The following is a 22,538-nucleotide window of genomic DNA, read 5'->3' as shown; positions in this document are numbered from 1 at the left end:
CTTGATAAATAACAATTTCCTTAACTCCACCAAAACTCTATTAAGCAATTTTAATGAGGCATTTTCTCTTGAACTCTTTGGACCCTTGCATGCAAGAGAAGAAATTTTTAAATTTGATACACTTCAAGAAAAGTATTTTATTTATTTTTTCATCTCTTGGTGAAAGGTTGACATTTAGTGTACTTTTATTTTTGTCATATGTCAAAACATGGTCAGATTCTACCCAAACAGTAAATAAGTTGAAGGTGAGTGACCATTGTGAGGCTAAGCGGTTCAGATTGAAGAATGAATGAATAAATGAATAAACAAACTAACAAACTAACAAACACATAAATAAATAAAAAAATAAATAAATAAATAAATAAATAAAAAAATAAAAAAATAAATAAATAAATAAATAAATAAATAAAATAAAATGAGTAGATGAATGAATGAATGAATGAATGAATGAATGAATGAACGAACGAACGAACGAACAAACGAACGAACGAACGAACGAACGAACGAACGAACGAACGAACGAACGAACGAACGAACGATCGCATGGGACACGGCAATGCATGTTGGTCCTCCAAATCAATCGGAGGTAGTTGCGAGCTCCAACATGTCAAAGGAGCAACAGAAAAACGACAGCGAAGAAGAATTGTCACAGCGAAGAAGAAAGCTTCTATCTGTTGACGTATCCGAAGCCTCACGAGAGCTGTATCGCTCACATATTAATGTTAAAAAAGCGTCAAACGTGTATGTGAAACGGTCATGATTATCTTATTGTACTTGATAGCTGCTGCTATCCTCGCTGTGTTGCTGTTGTTTGCTGTGAAGTTGCGGAAAAGGACGCAGCAAGGTAAAAGTTGGAGCTAGCTGACGAGCTAACTGTACGTAACTTGACACGAAATTGGATCGATATTTCATGCAAGTAAACCCCCGGCACTCTCGAACGGTAGAGGCCGGCACTTGTGCACTTTTAATCGATAATTCACGTTGTAGTTACGATTAACCATGCATGTTTTGCAAGGCTACGTCAGCAGCAAATAAACAGGCACTTGTTTAATATAGTAAATGGCATATGTCGAGGTAATTTGAGTAAAAGCAATACTTTGAAATATACTCAAGTAAAAGTTTTGAAAGGCATGATGACTGTCAGTTATGCAATACTTGTTTTAATTAATTGGAGCAACTTATATGCAATCAAAACACATGTATTTACTCAGCTCCACCGTGGATAGATAATTAAGTTGTTTGTTTTTTTGGCTCGGACAAGATACAGTGTCAACGTGGAAGTCTATTAGTAATCTGTCATAATTTTTAAATTTTGAAGTTTTTAAATGCAACAACACTGCATTAAAGAAGTGTTAATACAGAATATTTTATTTGACTCATTTACCTGAATTTATCTTCATTAATATGGAAAGTAAATTTATCCACCATCCTATAATGTATATGGTTAAGAAACAAGGAAGCTTTTGTTTTGTTAATCTTAACTGGTCATTTCTGCGCACAGCTGACAGAGAACATGAACAAGTTGTTGTCAGACCGTCAGGCGTCCGTCCACAGGCTGCTGTGGCGGAACGAGGAGCAGGGATGCCACGTAGGAGGAATCTTGCAAGGGCTATGGCCAACAGAAGATCACAGCGAGAACCAGTGGAGCTTGGTAAACAGACTTTTTTTTTTTTTAACTTGATCCTGCCATCCAAAAAACAATTGAGGACAAGAAACACAACCTTATTGCCTTGTTGATTTCAGAAGGAGAGCGAGTGCAGCAGTATCAGGAGGAGGAGGATGATGATGAGGAGGCAGAAGAGCAGAGCTTCCAGCCAACTGTAAAAATTGGAGCCAAAAAACAAAGGAAGCTAGAAGAAAAACAGGCAAAGAAAGCCCAGCGAGAGGTGAGACAAATCCCACTTGACAAAATTGTACAAACGTAAAGTCGAAGTTGTCCACCTTTACTTTTATTGTTTCATGATTCTACTTTCAGGCTGAACTTGAGGAGCGTGAAGAAAGGAAGAAGATGCAAGAGCTCAGAGACGAAGAGAGACGACAGGAGGAGGAGAAAGAACGGCTGTTGGAAAAGAAACAGGTCTTTGGCCCCACCATGAAAACAATTTATCTTCCTCTCTCATCCGTGCAGGTAAGATAACGTATTGCACTCATTTATTGTTCTTCGTCAGGAAGAGGATGAGCGTCGAGCCAAAGAGGAGCAGGAGAAACGGGAGGAGGAGGAGTACCTCAGGCTCAAAGCTTCCTTTGTTGTGGAAGACCAGGGTGAGGAAGAGCAGCTGTCTGAAGACCAGGTCAGGTCCCCGAAGATATGACCTTAAACGCAGCATCTTTGTTTGCTATTAAAATATAAACGGGTGATTTTGTTCTGCCTTTCAGTCACGTAACCTGCTCCAAGAATTCATCGACTACATAGAGGTGATGTCACACTCCATTCATTCTATCGTTTCAGAAACTGAAAGTCATGTGTGTTTGTGTGACACCCTGCTTTCTGTCCACCAGAGCTCTAAAGTTGTTCTACTGGAGGATTTGGCCTCTCATTTTGGAATGAGAACAGTGGATGCTATTGCCAGACTGCAGGACCTGCTAGCGGAAGGTTCCCTCACAGGTTTGTGTCAAGCGGGGCATTATTATCACAAACCCTTACATAAACAAACTCAAAATGAACCGTGTTGATTAGGACTGAACGGTTGAAGCCCATGTGAAGTATTTATTGTACATATTTAAGGTACAGACAAATTTGTTTAGGAAATAATTTAGGATATTTTTATTGTTTCCCAGGGGTCATTGATGACAGGGGAAAGTTTATCTCCATCACTCAAGCAGAATTGGACGCAGTGGCTCAGTTCATCAATCAAAGAGGTCGAGTTTCTATAACAGAGTTGGCCCAGGCCAGCAACACTCTGATCAATTTGAAACCAGAGAACCGCAACACGGCCTGACAGACATGATGTCACAATTGGCCACAGTGAGATCTTCATGCAGGGCTTTATCAGACACTGTCCAATATTAGAACGTTTCTTTTGAATGTTGGCACGGAACGGTGGACCTTCTTCTCCAAACCAAACAAGTTCTCTCAAAAAAGTAAGTCCCATCCATTTGAAATCACCAGGTGTGGTATGGGAGATTCAGAAAATTATTGATGACAAATAACCCTTTTATTCATCTATCCATGCCAGCGACATATAGCAGAACAATGACAGTTTTGCTCACAAAAGAGGTGACAGTTATTAAAAAGATTTATTTCTTTAATCATTTGAATTCATTCATGAACTGTTTTCTCAGTGCTGTCGGCGATATCGGATGCCCTTTTTGTTAGCTCCCAGGTAGAGGCGGCTCCTCGATCCTGTAAGCACGAGACCAGAATGTCAGCCTGGCGTTTAGCGATATAAACCTAAAATACTGAGTTGCTCACTTTTATAAGCACGCCAAGAGGTGCCAGATTCTTCCTCAGTTCATCACTTGCTTTAAGAAGTGGGATTCTGTCTGGATAAAGTGCTTCTTGGAGCTTCCCAGGAGTGGTTGACTGACGGGTGAGAGCGAATGCTCTGACTTCACTTCGGAATTGAGTCAGCTGTTCGACAACAGCCCTGAAGCTTCCCGACTGGCTCGTTGCCTCCGCCTCCTGCACGTCAGAGAGTCATGCTTGATAAATACCGGACCCAAGTTTGAGAGCCATCACTTTACAGCATAGATGACCGTGTGTGAATAAATTGCTTGTTGGAGATTCCGCGTGAATCCCGACCTTGTTATGCAACGGGTCAATACCAAACATCTCCAATATGTCTCTTATGTAGGCTGTCATGGCTCCAAACACAGCCGGACTTCTAGTTGCTCCTGCAGCCTGAGCGGACAACACAGTCAATACGTTTACGTGCTGTGACAGCAATACACGTCACGGTGAAAATGACTATACTGGGGGGGGGAAGGAAGAGTCTGAGCTTGTTACCGTGGAAACGGGCTGCAGCTGACAGTTTGCCTGGTAAACCAAGTCCATGATGGCATTCATGGCTCTCGGGGTGTCAAAGTCATCAGCAAGTGCTGTCATCACAGTCGCTTTGGTCCGAGCCAACCTGGTGAATTGGAACCGTGACACAGAGACGATGTCGTGGCGTTCATTAGAATCTCCATAGGTTGAAAATAAGTGGGATCGAACCTCTCCCAGAGTAATGCGTCTTGCACCGGCAAACACTGCAGCTGACCCTTTATGTAGGCCTGAGCGTCGTTATAGAAGGTCGAGACACTTGCCAGGGCGACCCGAGCGTCCGACATGCTGCTGTCGCTGTAGTCTATAGCTGCAGACATCACAGAGCAGTCACTTAGCAGCGGTGTCACTACCTGTGATAAACCGTAGTAACTACCTGATCTGTATTTGGTCAAGAGGCAAAACATACGGAACTCATCGGCGGAGTGAGACTGCAGGAAGTCCTGATGATGTATGGAAGAAAAACAAATGAATTAAGCAACTTTGGCATTGTGACAGCATCTCGCAGCATTCGCTCATAATAAAAGAGGGAAATGATTTTTTTTAAAGGTGAACTACCTTAATAGTGATGTAGTTCTTCAAAGATTTGGACATTTTCTCTGCGCTGCCTTTGAGGTGTAAATGTCCTAAACACATAAATTAAAATCTATATCTATATCTATATATATATATATTAAGCAGCCACAAAGGATCAATCCCTATTTTCTAGATTATTTCCATCTGTTTGCATTTGGTGCATGAGTCACCTGAGTGCAGGAAGTAATTGGCCCATTGGTCACACCGATGATAGGCTTCACTCTGCGCCACCTCGTTCTCGTGGTGAGGGAAGGCCAGGTCCACGCCACCCGAGTGGATATCCACCTGACTGCCAAACACCGAGCTGGACCCAGCAGGGAGGTGACATCACAGATCACATGCACAGGCAACCCAATGATGCGGAGGGTTGGGGATGCAAACCTTGCCATGGTGGAACACTCGATATGCCAGCCTGGTCTTCCTGGGCCCCAAGGAGACTCCCAATGGGGTTCTTGTGCTTTTGATCGCTTCCATAGAGCAAAATCCCTCACATCTTTTTTGCTGGCGCTACCTGAAAAAACACAAGTACTCTTACTATGATTTTTACTACTTTCTTTTTCTTTCCTAATGATGTTGGCTGCAAGAACAATTTTTGGTGAAAGCTGAAACCGCCAAATGGCATCCATTTCTTACCTGCTCTTTCCTGAGACTCTCCACCTCCCCCAAACTTGCCGTATCGATCCCCAATGGACTGAATATCAAAATAAACATCACCTGCGGGTCAAATGAGTTTGTGGATTTTGATGATTTGGTGTGGGACGATCAAACGATACCATGGCACACTATCAAAATGCTCACCTTCTTTTGTGGCATAGGCATTTCCGTTCTCAATAATCCTTTGAATGAAGGCCACAATTTGCGGCACGTTTTCGGTGACTCTTAAATACACTGCAGGAGGAATCACCTAGATTTTTTTCAAAGCCACATTCATATGAAGAAAAAAAAATCAGACATTTTCGAGATAATCCAAATTTCTCATGCTACAATATTTCTTTACCTTCTGTTTTATGATATACTAGTACAGTATATGTTTTTCCACAGTCCAACAGAGTACATAGCTATATTTCTTGTTAAAAGTGATCATTTTTGTATTGGAATAGAGTACAGTAATGGCATTTCCACTGATTTCATAAAACCTTTGACACTGTGGACCTAGCTGAGATGTGTGTGTGAGACACACCTTTAATGACCTCATATCCTTCTTAAATTCCTCTTCATACATTCTGGCTATAATGGTGGATGAGACGTTTTCCTAGGAAAAAAAAAAAGAGACAAATATTTTAAATAAATCAGACTCACTGCTTGCATATCGAGTCATCATAGCAACTGGTGTCTCACCTGCCAACCTCTTTGGATGATTTTATCATCGATGTCTGTGATGACCATGGCGTGAATGATCGTGATACCAAACAACCTGGACAAGATTCTCTGCAGCACATCAAACCTGACGTATGAACTTGTAGAGAAAAGATGGTCAAGCGTCTAGTAGAGGGAAAATGGATTCAATACATTGTGTGCGATCATTACCATGCATGGCCTAAATGGGCGTGGTCGTATACAGTAGGCCCACAGCTATACCTGATGCACAAACAGAGGTATGATATCGTGGGAGCTTAGTAGTATGATGCTTTAAATACAGAGGGTCCTCGGTTTACCACGAAATATCGAAAAATTTGGATTGCGTTATAGTCTTTCCTTGTATGTATTTGTCATTGTATAATGTTTTTTTTCTTGCACCAGTGAGTTTTTATTATGCTTTAGTCAGTTTTTTTTAAATTAAATTTAATTATTTGAAAAAAAAAAAAAAAACTTTGTTGAGTTGTTTTATTTATTAGGTTTTGTATTGTTTGGAGTTTATTTTTCGTACAGTATGTGGCATAAATAGTGAGTGCAAAATAATAAAAAGGTATATGAAGTGTTGTGTAATAAACTAAACTACAATTCCCAGGTAACTGTTATACCTATCTTCTTCTAATCTACAGTATTAGTAGACAAACGTCACTTCTTGTGCTGCGTATTATTTTTGTTGTAAGTCAAAACCGCGCATTTCGGGGCGTCGTAAAGCGAGGACCCGGTTTCATTTGAACGTCAGTGTAGTACCAAGTGGCTACTCCCTCTCGAGACAGAATCAGCGGCTCTTTCTGTTTACTGAGGCTGTTGAAAGTCTTTAACCCAGTGTCATATCCCGTGGGCAAGAACCACTTCTTCTCGCTTCTGCTGCATGTTCCACGGATTCTTGCTTTTACAAGTCTTTTGGCTCGCCGTAGAAACGAATTGACTTGGTTTCTCCACATGCTATGACCTCGGAACTCTGCACAGCTCTGGTATGAGCTGCTAACGTAGCACGCACGATATGACACGTAAGGTTATTCCGGCCGGCAATACAATTTATACGTTAATAACCAAAGAATAGAATTAAATGAAATACGCACGTTCTAGGAATATACACCAGACATCAAGTGAACCTTGTCAAACTCGGATACGACAAATCTTCATAGATACCTTCTTCAGCGAAAAATTGTACGTTGACTGAGCCGCCATATTGTGTGTGGAAAAAGTAGCGCAGGAAGACGCCTAATAAATTCGCTACTTTGAGATGTTCATCACTTAAGCATAATTACATACATTTAACTCGTTTTTAAAGTACTGATTCACCCATAACAAGTAAAAGTAAAGTAAATAAAGCTCTGATAGAGCCAATATGATGCTAACGCTGTCATCTCGCGAGACCGTGATAACCGGACTTGCCTGAGTGGTCATGTGATACACGAATGTTGCTGCTCCACCCTCTGTTTTCGAAATAACAATGTTGAGTTAGCTCCGTGTTCTTCTGTATGCTTCCAGGGAGAGTCCCTTTATTTGATCCCGCAAGATGCAGAACGTCATTAACACGGTAAAAGGAACGGCTCTCGGAGTGGCCGAGTTTCTCACGCCAGTGCTCAAGGTAAACTTACTTGCAATTCACAAGCTACCAAGCTAGTTGGCTAGCATGAGATGCCTGATTCACATCGTAAAACCGAACAATAATCAATAATGGGCGCCGTTAAAAAAAAAGTCATAGATGACAGACAGATTTGGGGAAAATCTGTGCAGCACTGCAAAATAAATATCAGGATGGGAAATTGGAACTAGTAATGTGAAGTAAATTCCAGAATTGGAATGCAAGTCACGCACAAACAATTATGATAAACTGTTCACTTATTAAAATGGACGCTTTTAAGGTTGTAAACTTATTTGTTGTTGCTAATATTCCACAGGAATCAAAATTTAAAGAAACTGGAGTCATCACACCAGAAGAGGTGAGGTTGTGCTATTTTATACGTGCTAACTTTTTGCTAGTATTCCATATGCTCCAGTGTTTCCCAATAATGTCACAAAGGGTATGTACACAACATAGTGTCAGATTGAGGCCTGTTTATTCAAACTCAAAGCTGATATACCAGTTTACTTGCTAAAGGTAAAAGACACACACTTAAGTAAAACTTAATAATCTGGAGCAATTAATTGAAATGTGATCATTTCTCATAGCATATTGGTTTGGAAATCACTCAAAATATAAGACACTACATAATAGATGGATGTATAATAAATGTTTTTTTTCTATTATCAGTTTGTAGCCGCTGGGGATCACTTAGTTCATCACTGCCCCACTTGGAAATGGTCAGTATCGTTTCTTCCAAATAAAATGTCCTTTGAAATATATGTGATGAAGTTATTACTTCTGCCTAGTCGGGGGAATGTTTATACTGTGACTGTGTAAAATCGGGAATAAGGCAGTGATACTTTGTGACTCAGGAATGTCCATTATGTTGTTGTGCTGCTCTTGTTAGATTTCACAGAATGGTGCAATTCTCTGCTGGGGAAATCCAATTTACCCAACTGAAACTTTTTTTTTCTCTGCACTTCTATTTGTTTTATTATGTACTAATATTTTGACACTAAAACAGTAAAGAAATTATTGCATTTAGGTAATACAATTGTGCCTCCAAATACAAGTTTAATTTGTTCTGTGACGACCGATGTTCATATGGCAAAAGACTCAACTTTCTTGTGCTTTAAAATTAATGGAACTGTTATTAAAGTGTTTAAGCCTTCCACGCAGACCTCCAGGGGGCCCTACGCAAAAATATGTCAAGGCACCATTGTGTGACCTCTGATAGCGCTAGTTGTTCTCTAATAAGCACAATGTAATGATTTTATAGTCAAGTAATGTCTTTTATTTTCTTTCTTCACTCAGGGCCACTGGGGAAGAAGTGAAAGTAAAGCCGTATTTGCCCTCGGATAAACAGTTCCTCTTGACACGCAATGGTAAGAATCCTCTCAAAATTGTTTTGTTTCTCAGTGTGCGAATGTTTTCTTTCCCCCCTGGGTATGTTTTTTCAGTTCCCTGTCACAAGCGCTGTAAACAGATGGAATACTCAGACGAGTTGGAGGCCATCATAGAGGAGGATGATGGAGACGGGGGATGGGTGGACACTTACCATAATGCAGGCATGGCATTAGTTTACTTTTTACTTAAAAGATGGTAACATATATTGTGAATCACTGCTCTGCACAGTATGAAATCTATAACAATATGCTCTATTTTTAGGTGTATTAGGTGTCACTGATGCTGTACAGGAAATTTCACTGGACAATAACAAGGTATTGTGGTTCTGTGTCGAGCCGATGATTACTTCTATGGAACTAAATACTTTGGCCATATTCACATGAGGCAAATTTGAACCATGCTTGGTCTTTCCTGCTCCTACCCACCGATGGCCTGCTTTCTCATTGATCTTGAAGGACTTGGTGTTAAGACACTGTAGATCATACGGTGTGCCACAAGTGCTTCTGTATGACTTGAGATGTCAAGCAGGCCCAAGCGCGGCACACATTACCTGTTGTTCTACTCCCTCAGTGTCCTCGTGTGCTAGCCATATTTCAGCTGCGTATTGACTTGATCTAGGACAAGAATATGAATAGCACATCTGCAGAGTGTTGTGATGATGGTGAAGATGACGAAGATGGTGAGGCAGCAGATATGGAAGGTACGTGAAAATGTAGCAAACATTTCTTTCCATTATTAGTCTCATGGCTAGCTGCACTCTTGTTTTGTCCTTTCTAGAATATGAGGAAAGCGGCTTACTGGAAACGGATGAGGTAAGCTTGCCCATTTCAACATAGTATTTGTGAGCTTCTGCAAGTCATGGTGCACGCTTCTGTCACTGTTTCCTTTTCAGGCAACCCTGGACACCAGTAAAATGGTGCAAGCCAAAGTGAAAGCAGAGCCCGGGAGTGAAGACGCCATCCTCCAGACGAGAACATACGACCTGTACATCACGTACGATAAATACTACCAGACGCCTCGACTCTGGCTGTTTGGATATGATGAGGTTTGTAACCTGGCTGTTATCCATCTACACCTCATTGTAGTGTACTGTATTACATCCTCCTATCCATTTACACATCAGTTTTGCTTAATTGGTAACCGTTCTGAAAAACCTCTCTCCTGGAAATCCACCTAAATAGTTTGAGAACCACTGAACTCTCCAAACTTGTGCCATTGCCGGAGACTTGACTTTGATCAAGTGGCCGTAACCTCTTCCAGGACAGGCAGCCTCTGACTGTGGAACAAATGTATGAAGACATCAGCCAGGACCACGTGAAGAAGACTGTCACCATTGAGAACCATCCACATCTTCCTCCGCCCGCCATGTGCTCTGTCCATCCCTGCAGGTGATGAGTTGACTTTGTTGTCTTTAACTTATTGGTAGTTAGTTAATGAAGCACCATGAGCAGCATCTCCAAAGGCTTTAAGGGCTTTGGTTGGAATGTTTCACTCCAAGTTTTCATACTGTGGAGTAATCAGCTCTAGTTAATTCAAGTGAAAACCTTTTGGAACATTCTCCGGGTGATGTTGTGTCATTGGATATGTCTTTCTTTACGGAAGGAAATTGATCCTTTTTCTTTTTTTAGACACGCAGAAGTGATGAAAAAGATCATCGAGACTGTGGCCGAAGGGGGCAATGAACTTGGAGTGCACATGTATCCTTTCCGTTTATTTTCTTGGACAACTAATCAAGTGGGCAGATGTTTTGTGATCTGAGAATGAACAATGAAATGGATGTTTTTTTTTTCCCTTGACCGTAGTTTACAGGTACCTTCTCATTTTTCTCAAGTTTGTCCAGGCTGTCATTCCCACAATAGAATACGACTACACAAGACACTTCACCATGTAGAAATACTGATTGTGCAAAATCCCTTATTCTGCCGCTGTCATATGATCTGATTTGGTGACAAGGGGATGTTTGTCTCATTTTGAAACACTTGGCACCTGGCAACAAAATATGCATCCGAAATGCAACTATGATTTCAGTGAGAAAGGAAAAACTCATCTAGTTCTCAAACGTGATGTTTTGTCTCAAGGCGGAAACAATTGAAGCCTTGCACATTCGTAACTGTAACTTTCGATCAATATCGTAACAGCGGGAAAAGACTTTGAACACTTGTCCGGCACTCTGTCCGAAGCAAGGCAAAGCTAACTACATCGTCAATGCTTTACGGAAGCGCTTGTCCTTACTGATCGACCGCATACAAAGTCACATTCCATCGTTGTATCGTACCTCTGATTTCATGTCATCCGTACTCTGCTACTTTCAGTTCACCGTATTTTGGGGACTGTCTGCCACTTATGCTAAGGCAGTTTAGCCTACCGGTATTCAGTATGTCATGTTTACATTAGCACTGAGGTGGAACCAAAAAAGGACCCTGAAATCAAAGCCAACACGGTGACAAAATTGTTGGTACCCTTTTGTGTGTGTAACAAACAACTTGCTAAAACTATCACTGAAAATCATGCAACTGATCCAACAATACAAAAATGACGGACAATTAATTAGACAAAAGAAGACGCAAGAATAATGCTTTGGAGCTAAAACCTGTGGCTGCTTGTGCAACTGTATTTTAAACTAAAGTTTGTTTTTAAACTAATTCTCCTTGAAGATGAAAATAAAGCAAGGCTGGATTTTTAGTTGTTGGTCATTTCAATGATCTGGTTTTCTTTTTCTCAATTACTGCAAGGGTGCCAACAATTTTGTCCATGTGTGAAGCTCCTAAAGAAAGCATCTTTGGAGTACTATTGCCTGGTTTACAAAAGCTTTATTTCCTTCATACGGTTGTTTATGGTACACAAGTTTGTTTTCAATGCCATATTGAAAGAATGTCAAAATAACCTTGTTGTTGTTGTCGTCCGGCCGGCCTTGGCGTAAACTTGAACTCAAAAGAAACGGGATTTAGTCCAAACAATTGACATTACATAACTTTCAACTAACTGAGGGAACTAAAGAGTTCATAAAAATTTCAACTTGTGCAGATCTTTGGCTTTCTGTACAGCATCACTATCATGTTTCACTGGGACAGAGTTGATTATTATACAGGATACAGTTATAGCGAGAGATGGCCCCAATTAAAAAAAAAAAAAAAAAAAAACTGCCATTTTGTCTTAATACTATGAATGTGTTGATGGTCCTTTAGCAGTTGGCTGCAATATGTATTTTTTGTTTGTTTGTTTGTGTCGGTTTGATTGTTTGTTTATATAACATCATTGCGCATTTTCTTGCCCAGCAGCTTGTGTGGTTAACTTGGCAACAAACAAAATCTTTGTGGCACATTGTGTAAAATAAAATAATATATACAGTACCTGACTCACCGGAGTTACATTATTCATGTTGAACTTCAGTCTCTATTTTCCAGTGATGGGAAGTATAGAAGTACCAAAACTGTATTTAAATAAATTTACTGTTGCTCAGTTAATATTTGCCAAGCTGTGGGAACTTTTTTTTTGGATAGTATAAAAGTTGAGCTAATTGGTTAAAATAAAAACATGTGACAACTTAGTAAAATGTACTGGTAAGTCAATAAAACAGGGAAACTTGTATGCAGATAAGTTTTTGTGTTGTACCAACTTATCAAAGCAGTTAAAACAGTAAAAACCTCATTACAATTTTTTTTTCTATGATTAAGCATCTGTGCATTTGAACTTTTACATGAGTGCAAAAATGTAATCAGTAACACTACCAGTCTTTTACTACACAAGCATCTGTAAGTGCAGCATGCAAATACTTTTGCCACCTACGATACTTCCCTGGTTGCAAGATCATTAATAACATTAGAAATTTTCATTTAATGTTTAGTACGTGTAAAACTGTGGTGTCAAATGTTTGTCGTGGGCCACTTTGTAATTAGTTTCATTCTCAGTTTCCTATTTATTTATTTATTTATGTATTTATTTATTTATTTATTTAATGCGTTCAATTGATTTATTTAGTTAATTTACACATTTAATTTACTTATTTATTCATTTATCATCTGCTTTGTGCAGTTGCATGTTTTAACCACTAGGTAGCGGTAGTGTAGCAAAGATCTTCTTAATCGCCTTAAAAAAAACAAAAAAAACGAACAAGTGTCGCCACCGGTGTGTGTGGTGGAGTCAAAGTTGATGTTGATGTGGAGGTCATGTAACTTGCGTACAACATGTCTGTGTTGTACCCGATGCTGTACCTTTGCATTTATGGCGTATTTTCCAACCTGAGGCCGTCGGAACCTTTCCTTACCGCTTACTTGATGGGACCAGATAAGAATCTGACCGAGGCGCAGGTGAGGAAGCTGCATGATCTCGCGAATACAGTACACGTGACACTACGATTACCGTATCCACACACCATCTCGGTTACCTGTAGTTTAACCAGTTAATCTATATATACTAAATATATATGTTTCTTCATTTCAGAAACGTAGGTAGGAACCAGGTCTAGCCGGCGCATGTTGTAACATTGACAGCCTATTGCCCAATTATAGCTTCCGCCATCAGTAAGTGTCAGAAAAGGTGGTTCTAAACTTAAAAAATAAAAAAATTATACCGTATTCCAAAATGGTTACATTACTCTACCTCAATATTCTGCACACAAGTAGGGTTGCAAAGGGAAGTTATGTTCAAAAGCACGTCGTTTCAACAGTTGTATTTGGAAATAGAACGTTAACAAACTGTGAATATCTCACTAAATTATTTTATCATAGAGTAAAAATGCTGAGTAAACATTATTGTTGGGTTTTCGAGGGAAAGATTAGTATTAACCTAATATGCACTCAGCCTTTCTGGCTGATCTTAATTTAATCTTCCTTAAACTTTGGAATGTACACTTAAGTCCAACATTGTGTGTTGTAGTCCTTTGAGTAAATTTGTTTTTAATTACCTTTTGTAAATCCCTTTCACAGTGAAGAGATAACATTTTTTTTCCCGGCCCAAATAAGTTTGTAAAGGCGGTTTTAGACTCTAATCCCTCCAGGAAACAAATCCTAAATACTTTGGAATTTGAGGTTACAACACTGCTCAGCGATCAGTTGTTCAGCTCCAGCTATCAGTATTGTTTTTTCTTTTTCCTTCAGTTGACAACATGCAATCTGTCAAATGTCTTTCTGTCTTTTGCTTTGTGCAGGTTGTCAGTGAAATCTACCCAATCTGGACATATTCCTATCTGGCGTTGATGTTCCCCGTCTTCCTGGCCACTGACTTCCTCTGTTATAAACCCGTGTTGGTGTTACAGGCAACCAGTTTTGTGGTCACTTATGTGATACTTGCCAAAGCACAAGGCCTTCGCACCATGCAACTTCTGGAGTTTTTCTTCGGGCTGGCCACAGCCTCTGAGGTGGCCTACTTCTCGTATATCTACAGCGTGGTCGAGCCGGCGTACTACAAAAGGGTGACTGCTTACTGCCGCAGTGCGGCTCTTTTTGGCTCGGCCGCCGGCTCGCTGACCGGACAGCTCCTCCTCGCCCTAGCCCAAGTCCAGTTGGTGCACCTTGTGTGGGTCACGCTCGCATCGGCCGTCGTAGCCTTCGTCCCTCCTTGGTTTCTGCCCATGCCCAAAAGGAGCTTGTTTTTCCACAAGAAACCTGTGAAGGTGACAGCGAGGCAGTGTGACTACAGCGGCGCCCTCATCGAGAAGGTCGACCACAAGGTGCCGCAGGACAACGAGGACCTCTCCACTGTGAGTCTCAAACTATAGTAGCAGCAGGGAATAGTGACCAAGCCTGCTGTGAATAGCTAAAATCACTGTAAAGCTTCATAATTGCTTGTGTTAAGTACTATAGCCATAAATACAACACAAACCATGACTTTAACATAAATGCCACGATAACCAACAATTTGTTTCGACAATTAGGTGTCCCCGTCATCTGAGGAAACGAGTAGGAGCTGTGATTTATCAGAGGTCTTGAAGATGCTCCTGGCCGACTTCTTACACTGTTACAGACGAGGTCCTCTACTAGCGTGGTCACTCTGGTGGGCGCTGGCAACATGTGGTCATTTCCAGGTGGTCAACTATGCTCAAGCGCTTTGGGAGAAGATCCGCCCGTCCAGCGAATACCTCATCTACAACGGCTATGTGGAGACCTTGTCCACACTGCTAGGTAGCGTGAGCTTCGTATGCCGTTATTGCAAACACCGGAAACGGTCGTCACTCAGCTGATCGCTTGGGGGCGTGTTTTAAGGGGCTGTGGCTGCCCTCCTGGTGGGTCACCTTCCTGTGCGCTGGACTGTGTGGGGAGAGCTGGCCTTGTGTGCCCTTTCGCTCTTCATGGCAGCATGCGTACTCGTCATGGTGACGCTGAAGAGCATCTGGCTGTGTTACGGCTCGTACGTCTTTTTCAGAACGACCTACATGCTGCTAATCACCGTTGCCACGTAAGTAATTCAAGAGCTATTGCTCCCTCGCAGTGCAATCTGACAGCAAACTGTCCACTGTTTGACCGGTTTAATTAGCACATGTCTTAGGCATTTTCTTTCTTCCCTCAGATATGAAATAGCTTCCAGTCTCGACATGCAGCGCTATGCCTTGGTGTTCGGCGTCAACACCTTTGTGGCTCTGCTGCTGCAGTCTCTGCTCACTCTGGTGGTGGTGGACTCGGTCGGCCTGGGCTTGGACATCTTCACCCAGGTGAAAAGTTGTGATTCGCTCTCACTAGAAGATAGGCACTCGCACATCTTGCGCACTTGTAATGGGTTCCGATACCAATGGGAAGAAGTCTTGGGAGTTGTAGTTTGCCGTGTAGAACTGCACTCCAAGCATGGTGAGCCTCTCCAGGGCCTGAAATTTAGCTTAAAACTCTTCATAAGGGTGTACCTAATGTATTCTCCTTGCATATATACAGTTTATAGTCACAAATGTTCCTGCTTACAAAGTGTTCATGCTTACAAAATGGTTGATTATGTCTTCCTCCAACAGTTCTACGTCTACGGCGGCTACTTTGCTCTCATCTCTGCTGTGTTCTTCATCGCCGGGCTTTGCAAACTAGCCACCAGGCGACACTCTGACCAAGAGGTCCTTTCCACAAGTCCAGCAGACACAGACAGCACTTAATGTTGATTCCAAAATGTCTACTCACTAACACAGCAGACTAGCTCATTGGGTTTTTTTTGTGTTGGTTTACATTCAACTAAGCACTTCTGCCACCCACAAAACACTATCATGAGTTTCAGTATTAAACCGACTGAACTGATACTTAAAAACATGCTGTTTGTAAGTACTTTGTCATATAGTTTGAATCAATTTGAGGCCTTAGACTTGAAAGCAATACTGTGTGCACTGTCTCTTGTTCTTCCATACCCCCTTTTTTATATTTAATGTATATTTGTGTGCCTAAAATCACAACTCAGCAGAATATTATAGAATGTACGTACTACTGTATATTTGGTAAAGTTGTTACAAGCCATTGATTTGTTAGTAAATTGTGAATCAAACATACATGTATGAGCAGTTATTAGTGCTTGACAGATTGTGCCTGTTTCCATGCGTCACTGTTATGAGCACTAGAACACACAATTCTAATGGTTATGATTTTCTGTTACATTGTTACTAATTATTTTAATATATATTACACTTTGAAATTATAATGTTAATTTAAATTAAAATAATGTTACTGCTTGCTAAAATGATGCAATGAGATAACCACAAAATCTTTGTTTTATCATTGTATTCAAATTTTGACATGGATGAAAAAATAATTCTACAAAATTGTATAGTTCATTGCTGAAAAACTGATGGACAAATGTATGGGACAAAGTTAGGTCAGGCTCCAGATGACGGTAAGCGTTGCCATGGCGCCGTTAAGGAGGGCAACACCGTAATCCAAAAGGAAATCTCTGTTGTGTTGATCTCTGGATCTAAAAAAAAAAAATGACACCGAAGTTCGTATATTTACATTTGGTTGAAAATATATTTTGTAAAACTACCTGCACAGTGTTAGTAATGTTGGTGGCAGCAGGCCTGGTTTGTAAGAGTTGAAATAGGTCAGAGTCCATGAGAAGACGCAGCAAGCGATTCCTGCTAAGAGCGAGAGAACCAGGATACTCCAGAAACCTACAAGCAAAAACACACCTTGTGAACAGGGGTGACAATTTAAACAAATGAGTGACAGTGATTTCAAGGGTCACAATTTCAATAGCCAAGGAATGACAGTCGAAAAGTCTCCAATAAATACTCACCCAACATCCTCACTTCTGAACCATTCTCTTCCTTGACTCTGCATCCTCGCAGCTCTGAAACAATGAAACATTACTTTTAGCGAAAGCTACAGAGATACTCGCGTTTACCTTGAAGTATAGGATCAAGAACGGCGCAGAAAACACCAGCAGCAACTACAACTACAGCAGAGAAAACTCCAGACATCGCCACCACTGTCAAAGGTTTAAAGCCATTACGATGTATCATGGACCTTCCTCCTACCACTGCCCCAGTGTGTGATGGATGGTCCATTTCTTTTACGACAGGACTAGAAAATAAGATTCATAACTAAAATTCAACGAGCTTCGCGTTAATAATGACACTTCCGCAAACAAGCGAGTCTCTTCTTCTTCTTCTTAATTCTTTGGTATACTGGGCACTGTTTGCCAAGTTGTCGCCCTCATGTGTATGTAAGTGTTATTACAGGTTTCATTTTAAACATGACCAAAAACAGTTTATGTATATTTTCTTTTAAAAACCTTTATATTTATTACAGTTGTAAGTAACAGCAAGTCATTTTATATTTTATTATTCACAATAAATTCATATAATTTAATTTGAGAAATTACATTTTTCATCAAATAAATACGAAATAGATCGCATCCGTGAACCCCCAACAGTAACACACTTTTCCATAGTAACACCTTTAGTCTTAAAAATAATTGTTCTATTTTTGTGTCCGTCCCTCCCAAAGTCCCAAAGTATGACTATTATAAATTGATTACTCGCGACCCCCGTGGTGGCAAGCGGTACAGATGATGGATGGATGGATGGATGGATGGATGGATGGATGGATGGATGGATCACGTGTCTGTGTGCTCGCCCCTCCCCTCCTGTGTGCCCATGGTCAGTGTGATCACCTTCACCTGCCTCGTGTTATCTGTCTTGTATTTAAGTCCTGTCCGCCCCTCGCTCCACTTTCGGATTGTTTGCATCTCATGTCTTCTCGGTTCTTGTTTCTCTCGTTGCTTGTCTGTTCTTGTCTTATTTCGTCATTCTGTTCAGTTATTCATGTACCTAGTCGAGCATCTTTAGTCTGTCTTTTGAGTTCCTTCAATGAATGAATGAGCTGCATTTGGTCGCCCAGCTCCATTCACTTCATGACAGTTGTGAATGATTGTTAGAACTCAGTTGAGTGCCATTTTATGCCATTTGACATTTTGCATTATTAAGTTAGTAGTACGCGTGCAGGTTCGCCTGAACAACTTTGTTTGCATTATGCACTTTTTTTGTTTTACATATCATCTTTACAGTCAACTTCAACAAGAATGGAAACAAACAATTTGAAGGAAGCATGCTTTGTTTCTGTACTTTAAGTGCTTTAAAGTGTGTGGGAGGAGTAAATTAATTCAATGACAAGCATCAAGATATTTAAAAATCCAAAATCGAGCAGGAACAAGTACAAAGTCGCCGGCACCAGTTCTTGCCTGTCCCTTGTGCTGAACTGGAGCCCAAGGGGCAGTGGCGTGAAACTGGTCTCTCAGTTCTCTGATGTCTATCAGATTCGGGCGGGCTTTGTGTGCAGGTCCAGTCACTGTCTGTGCCACAAGGGATCCTCTTTTTGGCCTTGTGTGCATCTTGCATCCTGAGTAAAGCCGCTTTCACCACTTGGAGCTTCTCTTCCATTTCAGGTTCTTCATGGGGTTCGATGGAAGGAATGTTGGGGACGTGCCTGAGAAGATGCTCCTTCATCATCTGAACCTTGTGAAATTGCTCCCTCAGCTGGCACCCAAGCTCCTGAATGGTCCTCTCTGTGGCCGCTGCATTTTCTTTCTCCTTTCTCTGACTTTGACGAAGCTGCATCCTCAGGTCGTCGATTGTCTTCCAGTTGGCACACAGTTTGTCGGTGTTTTGCCTCTCTTGGTTTTCAGAGATCTTGATCTTGGTTTTCAGAGTGTGAATCTCAACCCATAGCTGGATTTTGCTGTTTTTCGTTCGGTTACCCTGAAGGTATTCCAGGACGGCAAATTGGTTCTTTATTTTGCATTTGATGTGCACCCTTTCCTTCGGGTGACATGATAATAGTCGAACTTTGTTGGCATTGAGGTCTTTGGTGATATCATCCACAAGCTTATCAATATAAGACATGACATTATAATCCTGGCCAGAATTGTATGCGTTCGCCATATTGTTTCCCCCCCCCCAATTCAAAACAACTAATACTGTCATGGTAGAAATCCCCTCTTGCACAAAAATCAATTGTTGCATCATAAAGTATTTGGTGGCATCATAAAGGAATATATGTGTCACGGTGTTAAGTCAGCTACTCTAGGTCAGTGTGAGTGAAGGCACATATACTAAGTTGGAAGTGATCTCACATCATACAAGCAAAAATGTCACAAAATGTGGAGTGGAAAAACAATTGTTCTGCCTGTCACTGTATGTCATTGGCATAGATAAAAATGGTAGAAGATATTTTCTTGTCTCGATAGTGCAACGTGTAATAACAGTAAGCAGTTTGAAATGCAAAGTAAAAGTAAGGCAGTTTTGGGTCTTCAGTGAGATGAGACCAACCTTTGTGACAGTGGTCATTCGATGGAATATAACCTTGAAGACTTCAAGATTTCAAACTCATGACATTATAACAGAGCAGCCCCAAAACATAACTTGGCCTTTTAGAATCTCATTTGAATAACATTTGCTTTTGCATTGAAGGACCAAAACTGAATGAAAGAACGAATGAATAAATCATTTAAATAATTAATACATCATTTTTAAATGTTATTTTTGTTTTTATTTCAATTCATTCTTTATTATTCAAGGGACGCTGAGCTTCCCTTGCAGGGACGCTGAGCTTCCCTTGCATTCTCTGATCACTTTATTTCACACTTCTAGTTAAATGTTTTAAAATAAAACAATAAAATAAAATAAAACAGTATTGGGAAGGAAGACTATTAAATCTACAGATTGAACACGTGCTGTTCTAATTGCGGGATTATGATTAGTGTGATGTCATCATGAAGGCGTTCATCATCAAGTATTTGCGTGATGTCACCTTTTCAAAAACATACCTGAGTCATTCATTATTGTCAGGATTGGGCTGTTGTGGTCAATGATGTCAAACGTCTGCTTTCTTTCAAAGGTGCTTCAACAACAAATTATGTTGGTTTGTCTACAAGATGCCCAGATATGAAAATTGGAATATTCTATAACACATTGAACGATCAACCCATTTCTTTCTCATCATGTATCGCGTTGGAAAAATGGAGAAGAAAGTCAAATACCATATTTGCAAGATCAGCCACAAACCCAACGCTCATTCAAAGCTGGCAGAACCAGAAAATTTTGATCGGTACCTCGAACAAAAGAAGGTCCAACGTGCTGAAGCCATGGAGGTGACAAGGGAAGCTAATCTGAGGTTGATGGAGGCCATCGCTGCCCAGGAAGAGCAGGTGAAAGGTCTCGAATTGGTCCTTGAAAGACAGAAACTCATCAATGAGAACTTTCGGGAAATGGCAGACAAGAAACTGGCAGAGGAAGGAGTCCGTTATGAAAAGATGAAGAGGCACAAATTAGTCAAAAATTCAGAAATTGATGTAATTAGTGATCAAATCAAGTCTATGCAAAAGGAAATACCCGAGATTGAGGACAAGCTGAGGAGATATGAGCGCTACAAACAGAATATTTTCAAATTGGCTGCCTCCGACCAGCAAGCCAATCAGACCGTTCTACCAGATCACGAACAGGTCTTGGAACGGATGGAAAACCTGAGAGAGCAAAACCAGTTCCTGCTTCCTTACGCTGTTAAGAACAATTACGCACTCCTCGGGCAACAGCAAAAATTTGAAAACACCAGGAAGAAGAATGAAGAGACCCTGGAGAATTTACGAACAGAGATCAGTAGCGTCAAGGCCAAAATTCAGGAGGAGACAAACACATCCTTGAAAATTTCCCAGATGGTGAAGCTTTACAAGGACAACCGGAAGGTAGAGCTGGAAAAAGAGTTGGACTCGCTGACCGTCAAGGTGACAAAAGTGTATCGCTCTTGTTCAACCTCAAGTCATTTTTTGAACCCATTAAAGAAGATGAAACATGTGGAGGAACAAGTGTTCATGCTCATGGGGAAAATTGACACCATCCCGAAGGAGGCCTTGAAGAAAATGCAAACAAACTTCTATCGGAAGAGAGTACAAGAAGAAGAACAGCGGCTGCAGAAGGAACGGGAGGACAATCGCTTAAAGCGGTCCAAGCAGAGGTCTGAGCAGAAAACTAAGAGCAACCAAAAAGATGTTCGTCCCAAGCGCGTCATGGTACGCTACAGGATTGCCGCTCGCCCCAAGGCAACCAGCAAGAAAGCTCAAGCCGCCGAGAAAAAATACAAAACCTTTGAGGACGAGATCTGGGAAGATGTGGTGCAAGCTGGGGACGGAGCATGTGTCCTCCTACCTCGGCTCAACGCAGACAAGGCCAAGACAGCCAAGAAGGCCAAGGAGACAAACTTGCTGGGTGCTGAAATCAAGCAGCCGCGCAAAAAGATCACCAGGGAGCAGACGTACTTGCCCCCCATTTCGGCAAAGGACAAACCCGAAGACCTTCTGCCGCCGCCCTTCCCCATCTTACCACCCACCTACGCCGACCCGCTCAAGCTCCTCCGGGCAATCAAACGAGACACCCCCTTCTTCCGTTCCCAAGGCATCAGCAAATCTGTGCTCCTCCAGCTGGGACAGAGAGGTACGGGTCCAACTTGGACATAAATAAAGACCCTTGAGAAAAGAGTAGAGGCCGAACGGCCATTGGGAAGCACCCTGTTACCCTTTTTCTGGGCCTGTGTGATTAGTTTTCGCAACAGATTAAACCTCAGACTTTGCTGAATTTTACTCTCCCTGCAGTTTGTGGCGAGTTTTGGCTACAATGCTAACATGACATCGTCCACGGGTGTCCAAACTTTGGAGTTGCCTCATACTTGGGGTTTCCCTGCTATGGCTGAAAACCTTGTAAATGGCTCATCACGCCATCAATCACATCATTATACAAAACTAGCAGCCTTGAAGAACACAATTGTGGATGTGACCACTTGCTATCACCATTGGCAACTACCAGCTGGATGTGGTGCACAAACCTCAGCTCCACCATCACCGGCAGACAACCTGTCTGGATGCTCAAAAAACAAACGCACAAACAAGGCTGCAATGACACTAAGACGACTAACCACCAGTGTCTGGTAGAACCTCCAAGCAGGCCATCGCAATCAAGTACAACGGCTGAATTATCGGCATCACGACGCCTTAGCATCATACAGTTCCTGACGGAGAAGCACTTGAATTTATAAGGTGCCATACTTGGCAGGAACTGTCAGATGCTGAGGGAATAGTGAACAGCGAGTTGGCCTGCCATTACTCATCTCTACTCACACATTAGCTGATTCCTGTTTAGTTGAACATGGAAGGACAATGTAGTAGTTTTCGGGCCTGAAATCAATTTTTTTCTGATGCCACATA

General features: G+C 41.3%; 5 protein-coding genes across 11 annotated transcripts; 3 read left to right on the top strand and 2 right to left on the bottom strand.

The window, feature by feature from the left end:
- The first annotated feature begins 622 nt into the window (after window positions 1–622).
- Window positions 623–3,249, top strand: LOC133142645 (DDRGK domain-containing protein 1-like). Of its 2 annotated transcripts, none has more exons than XM_061264040.1 (8): window positions 623–844; window positions 1,502–1,651; window positions 1,747–1,886; window positions 1,976–2,077; window positions 2,169–2,291; window positions 2,377–2,415; window positions 2,500–2,605; window positions 2,779–3,249. In XM_061264040.1, exons 1-8 carry the CDS (start codon window positions 757–759, stop codon window positions 2,937–2,939), a joined length of 909 nt encoding a protein of 302 aa, XP_061120024.1. In that variant the 5' UTR covers window positions 623–756; the 3' UTR covers window positions 2,940–3,249. The 2 variants fall into 2 exon arrangements, with proteins under 2 accessions (XP_061120024.1, XP_061120018.1); XM_061264034.1 differs by having other exon boundaries at window positions 629–844; window positions 1,744–1,886.
- Window positions 3,219–7,112, bottom strand: cars2 (cysteinyl-tRNA synthetase 2, mitochondrial). 4 transcript variants are annotated; one of them, XM_061263973.1, is made up of 16 exons: window positions 6,991–7,112; window positions 6,659–6,892; window positions 6,086–6,136; window positions 5,897–6,014; window positions 5,739–5,810; window positions 5,357–5,462; window positions 5,192–5,272; window positions 4,940–5,069; window positions 4,729–4,862; window positions 4,541–4,608; window positions 4,359–4,425; window positions 4,154–4,292; window positions 3,947–4,070; window positions 3,743–3,841; window positions 3,413–3,622; window positions 3,219–3,343 (listed from the first exon to the last, which is right to left on the bottom strand). In XM_061263973.1, exons 2-16 carry the CDS (start codon window positions 6,850–6,852, stop codon window positions 3,260–3,262), a joined length of 1,677 nt encoding a protein of 558 aa, XP_061119957.1. In that variant the 5' UTR covers window positions 6,853–6,892; window positions 6,991–7,112; the 3' UTR covers window positions 3,219–3,259. The 4 variants fall into 4 exon arrangements, with proteins under 4 accessions (XP_061119957.1, XP_061119967.1, XP_061119977.1 ...); XM_061263983.1 differs by having other exon boundaries at window positions 6,659–6,889; window positions 6,991–7,095; XM_061263993.1 differs by lacking the exon at window positions 6,659–6,892 and having other exon boundaries at window positions 6,991–7,092.
- Window positions 7,113–7,317: 205 nt separating this feature from the next.
- On the top strand, window positions 7,318–11,357 carry atg3 (autophagy related 3). 2 transcript variants are annotated; one of them, XM_061264020.1, is made up of 12 exons: window positions 7,318–7,502; window positions 7,816–7,857; window positions 8,169–8,218; window positions 8,796–8,866; window positions 8,942–9,049; window positions 9,159–9,202; window positions 9,507–9,588; window positions 9,666–9,700; window positions 9,781–9,933; window positions 10,149–10,276; window positions 10,517–10,585; window positions 10,698–11,357. In XM_061264020.1, the coding sequence occupies exons 1-12, from the start codon at window positions 7,431–7,433 to the stop codon at window positions 10,777–10,779; spliced, it is 936 nt and encodes a 311-aa protein (XP_061120004.1). In that variant the 5' UTR covers window positions 7,318–7,430; the 3' UTR covers window positions 10,780–11,357. The 2 variants fall into 2 exon arrangements, with proteins under 2 accessions (XP_061120004.1, XP_061119997.1); XM_061264013.1 differs by having other exon boundaries at window positions 7,319–7,502; window positions 9,150–9,202.
- A 1,631-nt stretch (window positions 11,358–12,988) lies between these two features.
- Window positions 12,989–16,337, top strand: slc19a2 (solute carrier family 19 member 2). The gene is made up of 6 exons (XM_061272478.1): window positions 12,989–13,195; window positions 14,035–14,586; window positions 14,761–15,007; window positions 15,089–15,281; window positions 15,393–15,534; window positions 15,823–16,337. The coding sequence occupies exons 1-6, from the start codon at window positions 13,073–13,075 to the stop codon at window positions 15,955–15,957; spliced, it is 1,392 nt and encodes a 463-aa protein (XP_061128462.1). The 5' UTR covers window positions 12,989–13,072; the 3' UTR covers window positions 15,958–16,337.
- Window positions 16,338–16,555: 218 nt separating this feature from the next.
- arl6ip6 (ADP-ribosylation factor-like 6 interacting protein 6) lies at window positions 16,556–17,467 on the bottom strand. Of its 2 annotated transcripts, none has more exons than XM_061272479.1 (4): window positions 17,190–17,467; window positions 17,082–17,135; window positions 16,830–16,956; window positions 16,556–16,760 (listed from the first exon to the last, which is right to left on the bottom strand). In XM_061272479.1, exons 1-4 carry the CDS (start codon window positions 17,350–17,352, stop codon window positions 16,661–16,663), a joined length of 444 nt encoding a protein of 147 aa, XP_061128463.1. In that variant the 5' UTR covers window positions 17,353–17,467; the 3' UTR covers window positions 16,556–16,660. The 2 variants fall into 2 exon arrangements, with proteins under 2 accessions (XP_061128463.1, XP_061128464.1); XM_061272480.1 differs by having other exon boundaries at window positions 16,556–16,754.
- Window positions 17,468–22,538: the final 5,071 nt, after the last annotated feature.

The sequence above is a fragment of the Syngnathus typhle genome, linkage group LG2 (genome assembly GCF_033458585.1).
Source record: "Syngnathus typhle isolate RoL2023-S1 ecotype Sweden linkage group LG2, RoL_Styp_1.0, whole genome shotgun sequence".
Taxonomy (NCBI): Eukaryota; Metazoa; Chordata; class Actinopteri; order Syngnathiformes; family Syngnathidae; genus Syngnathus; species Syngnathus typhle.
The sequence above is the reverse complement of the archived record's forward strand: the minus strand, read 5'-3'. Positions and strand labels throughout refer to the sequence as shown.

What these genes read in the sequence shown, in the direction of transcription:
- atg3 (XM_061264013.1), top strand. Translation starts at nt 7,431, where the DNA reads ATGCAGAACGTCATTAACACGGTAAAAGGAACGGCTCTCGGAGTGGCC. An exon ending in GTTCCTCTTGACACGCAATG is followed by an intron (nt 8,867 to 8,941) that starts GTAAGAATCCTC and finishes ATGTTTTTTCAG; the next exon opens with TTCCCTGTCACAAGCGCTGT. An exon ending in GCTTACTGGAAACGGATGAG is followed by an intron (nt 9,701 to 9,780) that starts GTAAGCTTGCCC and finishes TTTCCTTTTCAG; the next exon opens with GCAACCCTGGACACCAGTAA.
- slc19a2 (XM_061272478.1), top strand. Translation starts at nt 13,073, where the DNA reads ATGTCTGTGTTGTACCCGATGCTGTACCTTTGCATTTATGGCGTATTT. An exon ending in CTGCTAATCACCGTTGCCAC is followed by an intron (nt 15,282 to 15,392) that starts GTAAGTAATTCA and finishes TTCTTCCCTCAG; the next exon opens with ATATGAAATAGCTTCCAGTC. An exon ending in GCTTGGACATCTTCACCCAG is followed by an intron (nt 15,535 to 15,822) that starts GTGAAAAGTTGT and finishes TTCCTCCAACAG; the next exon opens with TTCTACGTCTACGGCGGCTA.
- LOC133142645 (XM_061264034.1), top strand. Translation starts at nt 757, where the DNA reads ATGATTATCTTATTGTACTTGATAGCTGCTGCTATCCTCGCTGTGTTG. An exon ending in GCGAGAACCAGTGGAGCTTG is followed by an intron (nt 1,652 to 1,743) that starts GTAAACAGACTT and finishes TGTTGATTTCAG; the next exon opens with AAGGAGAGCGAGTGCAGCAG. An exon ending in AGCAGCTGTCTGAAGACCAG is followed by an intron (nt 2,292 to 2,376) that starts GTCAGGTCCCCG and finishes TCTGCCTTTCAG; the next exon opens with TCACGTAACCTGCTCCAAGA.
- arl6ip6 (XM_061272479.1), bottom strand. Translation starts at nt 17,352, where the DNA reads ATGGACCATCCATCACACACTGGGGCAGTGGTAGGAGGAAGGTCCATG. An exon ending in TCTTGATCCTATACTTCAAG is followed by an intron (nt 17,136 to 17,189) that starts GTAAACGCGAGT and finishes TCATTGTTTCAG; the next exon opens with AGCTGCGAGGATGCAGAGTC. An exon ending in TTCAGAAGTGAGGATGTTGG is followed by an intron (nt 16,957 to 17,081) that starts GTGAGTATTTAT and finishes TTTTGCTTGTAG; the next exon opens with GTTTCTGGAGTATCCTGGTT.
- cars2 (XM_061263973.1), bottom strand. Translation starts at nt 6,852, where the DNA reads ATGTGGAGAAACCAAGTCAATTCGTTTCTACGGCGAGCCAAAAGACTT. An exon ending in AGAGTCTCAGGAAAGAGCAG is followed by an intron (nt 5,070 to 5,191) that starts GTAAGAAATGGA and finishes GTGTTTTTTCAG; the next exon opens with GTAGCGCCAGCAAAAAAGAT. An exon ending in GACGCATTACTCTGGGAGAG is followed by an intron (nt 4,071 to 4,153) that starts GTTCGATCCCAC and finishes CCAATTCACCAG; the next exon opens with GTTGGCTCGGACCAAAGCGA.